This window comes from Lynx rufus, unplaced genomic scaffold, assembly GCF_022079265.1.
Source record: "Lynx rufus isolate CCGP_SWC_20201006 ecotype Redwood Valley unplaced genomic scaffold, mLynRuf1.p SCAF_1, whole genome shotgun sequence".
NCBI classification, from domain to species: domain Eukaryota; kingdom Metazoa; phylum Chordata; class Mammalia; order Carnivora; family Felidae; genus Lynx; species Lynx rufus.
In genome coordinates, this window is record NW_025814823.1 from 188,233,957 (window position 1) to 188,245,282 (window position 11,326).

Genomic DNA, 11,326 nt, shown 5'->3' on the forward strand with positions numbered 1-11,326 from the left:
ATCTTAATTTAAAAAAATAGCTTTATTGCCAAAAATTGCTAACCATCTGAGCTTTCAGTGGGTCTTTTTCCTGGTGTGGAGGGTCTGGCTTCAGTGTGGATAGCTGCTGACCGATCAGGGTGGTGGTTGCTGAAGGTTGGGGTGGCTGTGGCAATTTTCTTAAAATAAGAAAATAGTGAAGTTTGCCACATCGATTGACTCTGCTTTTCATGAACGATTTATCTCTTTGTGGCATGTGATGTTGTTAGATGGCATTTTACCCACAGAAGAACTTTCGAAACTGGAGTCAGTCCTCTCAAAGTCCGTGTATCAGCTACGTTGATGTCATAGTCTAAATCTTTTGTTGTCGTGTCCACACTCTTCACAGCGTCTCCACCAGGAGTAGATTCCATCTCAAGAAACACTTTCTTTGCTCATCCATAAGAAGCACCTCCTCATCTGTTAAAGTTTTATCACGAGATTGCAGCAACTCAGTCCCATCTTCAGGCTCCACTTCTAATTCTAGTTCTCTTGCTATTTCTGCCACATCTGCAGTTACTTCCTCCACTGAAGTCTTGAACCTTCAATTTGTAAAAAAACCAGTATCTGCGAAGCGTAGTAAAGTGAAGCGCAATAAAACGAGGTATGCCTGTACCTTAAGAAATCTATAATTTGGATCTAAAATTAGATTTTTCCTTTTAACTTGTGAATTTTTCTATGGTTTCTGCTGTATTGATTCATTTTTGTTTAGTACTCCTAGCAGAGAAGGGACTGGCAAATGTCTAGAAAAGTTGATAATGTTTTGATTCAGGATATTGTTTGGATTTGGGCCCAGTGAAGGCCTCCATAGGGGATTTGCTAGAAGAGAATGAAGACCCTCACTTGGGGCAAATTTAGCGTTTGCTTTGGGATAGTATTAGGATGGTGGCAGTGAAGATCATCTCTGATTGAGATGCCTGATACAGGGAATTCAGAAATAGAACCAGAAGGAGCTGGTGCCATGCCAACTGCCAGGAGAAAATAAAAACAGCTAAGCTGAATTACTTACCTTTACCTGGTTCTGACTGAGTTAATAGGCCCTTCATAGTCTGTGTTTACAGTTCGTGTATGCCCTCACTAAACAGAGTGCACAGAATTTAAAGAAAGAAAGCTTTAGCAATTTATGTGCTCTGTTGTGCTATTCTGAATAAAGGAATAGAAGGTTTAAAGTCATAGTGATATAGATGGTCTCTGTAGGGTTAGTTTTCCAGGATGTCTTAGTGTCTCTCCCATGGATAGTTGGTACCAAGAAGAGAAGCGCTTAAGTCTTCTTGTTTAGTCTCTACTCAAGAGACTTCATATTTATAGACTCAAGGATTTTTTTTTTTTTTGAACATTTACTTATTTTTGAGAGAGCATGAGTGGGAGAGGGGCAGAGAGAGAGGGAGACACAGAATCCAAAGTAGGCTCCAGGCTCTGAGCTGTCAGCACAGAGCCCGATGCGAGGCTCGAACCCATGGACTATGAGATCATGACCTGAGCTGAAGTTGGATGCTTAACCAACTGAGCCACCCAGGCGCCCCAGTATAGACTCAAGGATTTTTTCCCTTTCCTTGTGACTTTAGGTGGAAATTATTTTCTTCCTTCATATACATACACAGAACACTATAATTTGTTAGGGTTTTTTTTTGTTTTGTATTTTAAAAATTAAGTACACCTCACATAAAATTTATTTTAACCATTTTTTTAAAAAAAAAGTGTATGGCTCTGTGTCATTAAGTACATTCACATTGTGTACCCATCACCATCTTTCCACTTGTAATTTGGATTTTGATCAAAATCTTTTACATCTGGACTGATAATTTCCAAATAGCTTCTAGAACAGTAAGTCACGGGAGTGTTTTTCTTGGTCAAGCACCATGACTGGAACATGCACGGTGGTGCCTGGCTTCCAGGATTCCTTCCTGATCAGCCTGGTCAGTGCTAGAGCTGTAACTGCCTCGTGGCAAAATTTTTAGATGAGTTAGTGTGACTGCATTTGCCTATTAAAATTACTTAAGGGTAGGTTTTAAGTTAAAACCATTCCCTCCCAGTGACAAAAACAGTTGTTTTGGACAATTTTATCAATATGGAAATCATTGAAATTATTTTACTAATGGAATTAATTAGCTTCCAAAACTTAAATTATTATTATTATTATTTTTTAACATTTATTTATTTTTGAGACAGCATGAACAGGGAGGGTCAGAGAAAGAGGGAGACACAGAATCTGAAACAGGCTCCAGGCTCTGAGCTGTCAGCACAGAGCCCGACGCGGGACCCTGAACCCACGGACCGCAAGATCATGACCTGAGCCAAAGTCGGACGCTCAACCGACTGAGCCACCCAGGCGCCCCCAAAACTTACTTACATACCATCACACTTTTTGCCATATTTTCAAATTTGTTTACTGTTACTCCCTTTGACACTTAAAAAGGAATTTTTTTTTGAATCTTTATTTGTGAGAGAGCGAGCGTGAGCAGGGGAGGAGCAGAGAGAGGGAGACACACAATCCAAAGGAGGCTCCAGGCTTGGAGCTGTCAGCACAGAGACCGATGCAGGGCTCAAACTTGCAAACTGTGAGATCATGACCTGAGCCGAAGTTGGACGCTCAACCGACAGAGCCACCCAGGCACCCCCACTTTTACACTTTTTATGTCAGTACAGTTAATGAAAAACACATACTCCTTGACAACATACTATTAAAATTCTAAAATTCTAAGATGATTTTGTGTACCACACTCTGGTAGGAAATGCTAAAGTAAATTAGTTTTTATATCCTGCCTTTAAGTCCAGTTTGGGATGGATTGAGTCAAATTTTAATGCATCTAATTTCTGAAAAAAGCAATTGCTGAACTTGAATTTTTCTTAAAGATTTCTGTGTTATTGTGGCACAAGTTAAGATTGGATACAGGGAGGTATAAAGGAAAAGAAACCATAGAATCAAAAATCACAAGGATTTATCAAAATACTGAATTTCTGAGTCAGATTCTTATTTTCTAACTGAATAAGTTCCGATAGCTTATAGTGTATGTTGTCCAATTTATAGCCTTCTACTATTGGACACTTCGGTTTATAAAACAATTTCTTAAAACTTTGATGTTCGAAACAGACCAGTTGAAAAATACGTAGTCTTAAAACTTGGTTTAAATGTGAATTAAAACTTTTTTCTTTAAATTCCTGACATTTGTATAAGGCCTCATTAAAAATACATTGAAAACACAGCCATAATTTATATTTTCCTTGTAATCATAAGAATGTGACAGGTAGCTGCTTTTTACTACTTTAGAAATCTAAGTCTTAACCAGAAATTATGATTTAAAACTCATAATTTTTTCTATCCTAGTGCCTGTATCTAGAAGGAAAACCACCTATGCCATAGCTAAAGCATTAGGCTGTTATTATAACACTTTTTCCCTTTTCATTTAAACTAAAAAAAATTGTGGGGCACCTGGGTGGCTCACTCTGTTAAGCATCTGACTTTGGCTCAGGTCATGATCTCACGGTTTGTGCTGTCAGCACAGAACCTGCTTCAGACCCTCTATCCCCCTTTCTCTCTGCCCCCCCACCCTGCTCATTCCTTCTTTCTTCCTCAAAAATAAATAAACTAAAAAAGTTGTAATTATAATGTATATCATTATACACATGTATTCATTATAACACAAAGATTCACTTAAAAGTTACTGAAAAAGTCTAGAAGGGATATAATTTTCCCCTAGTAAAACAGTTTTTTGCTTGCCTGGATTGAATGTTTTTATAAGAATGTGAGGGTTATCCTGTTGAGTGTAAAATATAGAAATGGATACTTGTGAGTATATAACTTGCCAGTGACCAGCAGTGCTCTATACCAGGCTTGTATTGAGCAAAGAATCATTCTTTTTTTAAGTTTTATTTGATTTTAAGTAACCTTCACACCCAACATGGGGTTCGAACTCACAACCCTGAGATCAAGAGTTGCACGCTCCTGACTGAGCCGGTCAGACCCCCAGAGCCAAGAAGCATTCTTTCTCACTTTTCAGGGACATGGCTGAAAGTACAGGGTCTTGAGCCAGATTTCTTCCTGGATTCAATGGCGGGCATGGATCTGTCCCTTAGAAGCTAGCTGTGTGATCTTAGGTTACCTTACTGTCATCCTCTGTGATATGGGGAGAATAAATAGTACCTCCTCAGAAGGTAATTGTGAGAATTTAAAGCCATAAAGTGCCTAGCACAAGACCTATAGAAATAACTTGCTGTCATTTCCACAACCATTGCTTTCTGTGTATGGCATAGAAATTTCATTTCTGGTAGCTTTTGAAATAAGCTTTGTGTGACATACATTCATTTATAAACTGTTATAATAACAGTGTTATTACCTGAGGTTTCAACAACCATAGCATGATCATCCATAAATATCTAGAAGTAGGCTGAACTATTTCCAACAGGCATTTGTGGGGAGCAACAGGGCTTTATAGTGAAGGGAAAACTGCATTACCTTGAATTTCAACTCTCCCCTTATTCACTTACGTACTGCATAAATTCCAGTCTGTTCCTCTCCCACTTCTCTCCTTTATGCCAAGCACAGGGCCTGACAAAGGAGAAATGATGTCTACTTGTGAATGAATGAGGAAAAGTAATTCTGGTTCCGACAGGTATATACTAATGACCAATCACCATCTCAGAAGCCTGGCACATCCCAAATCATTTCAAAGACGTGTGGGAACTATCTGCCCTGGTGGGGCTCAGTGGAGTGAGTAGAGGTCCTCCTAGGAGAGGGGGCTCAGTGGAGTGAGTAGAGGTCCTCCTAGGAGAGCTTTATAAAGGCATCAGAACCACAAAGCTTTGCCTGTCAGCTTTTAAGTGAGTCAGTTAGCTGATTTGCACAAATGCCATATTCCCTTGGGACCCTGGTGTTTTAATATTTTTTGCCAAATGGTAAAAAGTGGCTATTAATTTGAAAATTCCTTTTTATTGTTTATTGCTACTGGTATGACTGAGTAGATAGTTTCCACTTTTTAGGAGGGAAATACCACACATTCCAAGGCCTTGATCTGCGTGTGCTGTGGCCATATTTTCCAGAAGGTAGTTATCTTTACCCATGGCTCAATTTTGAGATGTTGATTACAGACCTATGATTGCCCCCCCCCCCCCCCCCGGTTTAGTTTTTAGCAGGGAATCTGGCTGGGAGTGGCATCTTAGTGTGAGTCCTGGTATGCTGGGAAGAACTGTGTGCAGTTTGTCTAAAACCCTATTATAACTGGTTAGAAAAACAGCACCAAGGCTAGAAAAACAGAATGTCTACTGTAAAATGAGACACTGTGCTTTTCCTATTTGTTCATGTTGCATGATTTTACAGTGTGTTTTGTTGTTGTTGTTTTTGGGGGTGGGGAGCGAGAGAGAATGAATGAGTGGGTGAGGGGCAGAGAGAGAGAGAATCCTAAGGAGGCTGTGTGCTGTCAGCATAGAGCCCAATGCGGGGCTTGCTCTCTCTCACAAACCATGAGATTATGACCTGAGCCAAGATCAAGAGTCAGACACTTAACCGACTGAGCCACCCAGGTGCCCTGATACTACACTATATTCAAAGAAAACTTATATTGAGTGTTCAGCAAGATAACAGGTACAAGTATATAATCTTAATTCTTTAGTTTTTAATGCTGAATTTTGCTCTAAGAGCATGACCTCTACTTCCTTCTTTCATGACTTCCCCCCATTCTGATCTGCCCATTTATAGTTCTGCCTCCCAGGAATAGTTGCCATTGTTGCAAATAAGCTTTTTCTTAAAGGACAAAATAAGTAATTTCAAGTGAAATTGCTGCCTTTCATGTGGGTATCACTGCTAGGGCTCCGTGGCTCTTTCTAATGGATCATGTATGTGTGGTCCGTTTCTAAAGAGAAACCCAAGGCCCTAAAAGCACTGAGGGGAAACTCATCTTAAGTATTAGGACAAAAGACTTATTAGCCAGGTTCTGTGGACTGGGACTGGCATGTTGAGATTTTATATGGTGTTTCAGGGGGTGGGAAGGGCAAATGCACAGCAAGAGATCATTTTTTAAAAAAAAATTTTTTTTTCCAACGTTTTTATTTATTTTTGGGACAGAGAGAGACAGAGCATGAATTGGGGAGGGGCAGAGAGAGAGGGAGACACAGAATCGGAAACAGGCTCCAGGCTCTGAGCCATCAGCCCAGAGCCTGACGCGGGGCTCGAACTCCCGGACCGCGAGATCGTGACCTGGCTGAAGTCGGGCGCTTAACCGACTGCGCCACCCAGGCGCCCCAAGAGATCATTTTTTGATAGAGCTTCTTGACTCTCTTAACTAGAATCCAAGAGATTTAGAATGATGGTTGAAAACCTAACAAGTTTTACTTCTGGAGGGAGAGGTTCAAAGTTAAATTCTTTTGTGCACTCAAAATTCCTTTTTTTCTTCTGTGATTGCTGTTGGATTACAATTAATAATATATAAAACATAGTGTATTTGTTTCCCATGAACAAAAGGGCACATAACCTTATTAAATCTCATTTAAGAAAATTGTTCTCCTTTGAATTAAAATTCAGAAGTAATTATAGATCAGGTGTATGAGGTTTCTCCTTTTCAATGTCAGAAAAGCCTTTTTAAAAGTTTTGATTATTTGTTACTGTTTCTGATGTACCTTAGTATTCTAAAAATCATTTTATTATAAGGACTGAAAATCATCTAAATAAGTGATCCGAGTTGACTTTATGGATGCGATGAATTTATACTTAAAATAGGGAAGTAAGCAGACAAACAAATATGTTAAAAATAAGGCTTAGAAGAGCAATCCTTCATTTGAATTATTCTTTGTATTTGAAATCTCTGTTCTAAAAGCCCCAGTGAGAAAGCTTATCTTGTCAGACTTCTTTCGAGCAGGTATTAACTCACACAGGAATGCCAGGTCCTGAGTAGTATGCATAGGAGGTCACAGACATTAAAAGGACAAAAGGATTCAGGTAGTTTTTGGTCATTCTGCAAAATAGGGTCTCTGAACTCATTAATGAAGTTAACATGGACAAGGATGACAACTTCGGCCCTCGCCGATCAGGACTACTCCAGCCCTAGGTTAGTGGTAGGCTAGAAGAAATTTTTTAGCAGGAACATTACATGGGAGCTAGTATTGGAGGGCAGCATCTTAGTGTGTGCGCCCAAGGCGTCTTGCTGCTGAATTGACTTGTTCTGGAGAGTGCCCTCTCCTGGCCAATACTGGTGTGTACACACCTCAAATCTGTTTTCTTTTAGTATCCAAGCTTCACTTCCTGTGAAGTCAGCAAGTTATCCAGAATACATTCATGATGAAAATTCAACTGAATTTTGGTCTTATTTTTAAAATTTTTTTTTGTAAAATGGATTTAAAAGAACTCAAATGACTGCTCTATTTTTGTTAACTTGGTTTTTTCTACCATAGGTCTCAACAAATGGCAGCTATTACATCAGACAGTGACGAGTCCTGCTGCTCCCTTACAGTGTCTGACAGACCACTGTGGATTCAGACTGGGAGCATTGAAGTTAACAGTGAAACGGGCAGGTCTGTCTGTGCTAAGCCCTGCCACAAAGTGAAGAGGGCATCATGTCACCACTTGGTCATTCTGAAGTAGGTTAGGCTAGACATAAAAGAGTTCATTAGTTCTTTTTCCTGAGTTTTCATTGACCTTTGTAGCTGGGTGTATCTCATATAGGTGACCGTTTTACTGAATGAAAGTAACTTTCAATTGGTATTACCAGCTGTGCTAAAAACAAGTAGAGCCAGCCTCCTGTGAGCTTCCATGAAACGAGTTTCTCCTAGGGCAGTAAAAGTTGAGTATCAGGTTGTAGAATTCTGTCAACTAGCAACAGAGTCTTCGTGGAAAGTCAAATAGTGGATTTCTCTATCTTTTCACTATCTCAGTCTTTGTCACTTTTATATTCATTTAACTTCTTAGTCATTCTTAATGTGTGTATATATAAGAATATATATATATACATCTATGAACATATATATATTCTTAGCGAACTAACCTCAGAACCATTGTCATTTATGTAAGGAAAGTCAAAATTCAGAGGGGGCAAAAGCTAATCCTGAAATGTGGCCATAATCTTTTTAAGTGCGTTTATTGAAACTTCTCTGGATAACGCCTTAAAGGCTTATTTGGGACTCTTCTACAGCTGGAAAGGTTTAAGGATTTCTGATGTACTGCTTCTGAACTTACGATCTCTTTTTGCTTCCTTGAATTAAGGCTATTTAACCCTCTGGTGTGTGCAGCTGGTGGTGAGCTGTAATTGGGCTGTATCATTGCAGATAAGCTATAATTTGCAAGCTGAGTCACAATGGCACATTTTGGATCAGAGGTGGAGGCTGGGATATTTTGGACTCTTACCTGGATTGCAGGGATGGTAGCTACCCTTATGGTGATTTCTTGAGGAAAAATCATGTTTTAATTTTCTGTACATCTCATTGGAATCATAAGACATGCTTCAATCCTTGGCTTTCCTGTCAACCTGATTAGGCCTAAGGTTGAAGGCAAACATTGAGTCATAAATAGAAGGAAATGAAATTGTACATGGGATTGACTGTTTACTTTTTTCTTCTCTTTCATTTTACTTCCAGAGTTCTGTGTGGGTCTAAATAGTATTACGACTGTTAGTTTTAACAGATGAACTTTTCTTAGTTCAGTGTCAGTTCTAAAAGTGTTAATCATTCTGTTTCTTTAGAAGCAAAGACTACATTCACCTTCCATTCTGATGTGTGCAGTGTAGAAGCCATTTTTCATTGCTTGCGAAAAAGCATGATAGAATGCCCTGTAAGTTTATTTTATAGGCCTTGATCCAGTAAGTCAGTGAGGCAGCACTGGGAAGCTTAACATAAGAGCAAGAGTGCTAGCAAAGAATGGGAAAGACACCTACTTTGAAATATCTGGAAGTTAAACATTGGGAAGGATGGGGGTGGTTTTTCTTTTCTTTCCTGCATTCTGTGTTTGTTTTGTCAGTTATTATTCCACTGAAAACACCATAGATCTTTAGCTTAAAAGTACATTTGACCAAAAAGTCGTCATTCTCTCCACAATCACCTCTTTTGGAATTGAGGCTCTTATTGGTACTAGTCTCCCAGGCTTGAGAGGCGATAACCAGGGCTTATAGAGGGCTTCAATGGGGTTCTTACCACTTGGTATTAAAGGGAAGTTGATAATGTTGGGCAGAAATTCTGGTCATGCTTCCTGGCAATCATTTTTATAAGCTTTGCCCTTTATAAATGTTTTGCTCAGGCTTGCTTTTTTTTTGGAGGTATGGTGAAGAGGGCCTCTGCTCATGATCTGGTGTGATAAGGGACGCTGTATCTAATGAGTGTACATAAGTGGCCTTTGAGTGCGAAATGCGCTCTTGATGCCTTCTGATGTGCTGTGTGTAGCTCTGGGAAGGCACCCTCCACCCCCCTTTTTTGCTCTTTATACATATGTAGACAGTGTGCTGTGCAGCTGACTTGCACGTAGCTTGATTTGTTATATAAATTTGCTCCTGTGTGTAGGCAGCCTGTGCTAGAGGAAGGCCTCTGGTGCTTCAGAGTAGTCCACAGCAGCTGAGGATTCACAGAGTTTAGTATTGTTTCTGGTGAGGTAAAGAACATAAAGCCGCACAAAGAACAAAGCTAAAATCCCCCCTTTATTAGGCAAATGTTCATCGGGTATTTTAAAAAATATACTCAAGTGCAGATTGTGTGAAGGTGACAAGTTTTGTGTTGGAATTTGGCCAGATGTACCTCGGAAATAAAATGAACGCTTCTGCTGGTTTAAAGTGGAAGTAAACTGTTTTCTCAAATATTGGTTAAGTTTAGCTGATTTAAAAGAAAAAAGTATGATCCTATAGTCTATGCAGGGCTGAATTTAAACAACAAGGACATAATTTTTCTCCTATTTACTTGTGCTTAACTACCTTTTCTTCCTTTTCTTTACTGTATTTCAGCACAAAGACATTAGCAGGCTGCTGGTTTCATGGACCTGTACCACAGTGACACAGAACACCAGAGCATCAGGACTGAATGAAATTGGAGATTCAGATTTTTTAAAGCTGCACTAAGAAGTAAATGTTAAGGCAGTGGTTAAAACCAACAGTCTATAAAGGGGCACTTGCAAATTGTGCTATATTAAACCGAAGACAAGGCATTAGGGGAATGTTTTATAAAAAAAAATAAACCATTGCAATAAGTTATGCATGAGAGGAGGAGAAAAGTGATATGAAACACGCAAGGAAATCACTTGAATTTTATGTATGAAGAATCACTGACCGTAACTTTTTTTGAATGTGAAGTTCTTACCAGTACAGTTTGGACAGGCCTAAGAAGGCAAGGGATGATGACAGAGAAGCTGGATTATTTTTTGAACTAAAACTTTGTGCTTTCTTCAAGGTTTTGTTAATCAGTTCAGCTATGAGCAAAGGCATTTCTAGAATGGATCTCCTGTGAAACAGCAATAGTCACATATGCCGAGGTGAGGCCAAGGTTTCCTTCAGGTGCTGGTGGAAACAACAGAAAAGATGATCTAACATCCTGCTAAAAGGATGGCAAAGTGCCCCACTCCACCCAGCAAAGAGATTTCGGACCTTTTTCTTTCTTTAATAAAGCAGGGCTGTATTATCTTGAATATACGTTTGCTTGTTAGAACATATTAAGATGTATTTATTTGCCACCAGTATTTAACATTTGTGCACATTTTCATAACAGCATTCTTACCTTTTAAATTCTGACTCAAAGTGGATAGGCTAGTGTTGATCTTAGAGTGAAAATGTATACTCTAAGAGCTAGTTCTTAATCCTACTGAGGTGGAAAGGCTTTTCTCCTGAATTGTGATGTGGACCTCTCTCATGGAGAGCCCTTCCTTCTAAGTGCAAGATACTCATTCTCCCAGGTGTCAGGTGGGCCTTGACCCTGGGAACACGTAGTAGGAACAGACCCATAAAGAGCTTTCACACATGGAAAATGAATTCTTATTAATGGAGACCATACTGTTGCTTTGGTCTTTGGAAAATACATATTATGAAAAACTTTAATTTTTCTTTTTAATGAATGGAGAAAACATGAGAAAAACAGATGGACCTATTACTACTACATTTTTAAGGCATTTTATATTTGATGGTGCCGTACTTTTAATAATAATACTGAAGTTTTTTAGTGGCAATGCTGATTTATTTTTTACAAAATAATCCATATTGATTACTTAATACAAAAAGGGAAAAATGCCAAAAAATAAAATACAAAATTCATTTGAAGCAACATAACTGAACATTTGGCTCCAGTGTTCAGACTTTCCATAATCTTACTGTATAGGTTTGGAATTACTTAACCCCACACTCAGGATTAAGAAAAG

The 11,326-nt window shown here is 39.0% G+C and overlaps 1 protein-coding gene across 10 annotated transcripts in view; it reads left to right on the forward strand.

Annotated features, from left to right (window-relative positions):
* The window catches only part of PWWP2A (PWWP domain containing 2A), a 35,733-nt gene extending 24,899 nt beyond the window's left edge, over nt 1-10,834 (forward strand). For 2 of the 10 annotated variants that reach the window (XM_047091513.1, XM_047091638.1), the window contains exon 3: nt 9,927-10,834. Coding sequence is in view for 6 of the 10 variants with exons in the window: in XM_047091638.1 (XP_046947594.1) it covers nt 9,927-9,940 (14 nt within the window). In the remaining 4 variants the exon portion in view is untranslated. The other 8 variants (XM_047091539.1, XM_047091555.1, XM_047091589.1 and 5 more) reach the window with 8 other exon arrangements.
* The last annotated feature ends 492 nt before the right edge of the window (nt 10,835-11,326 follow it).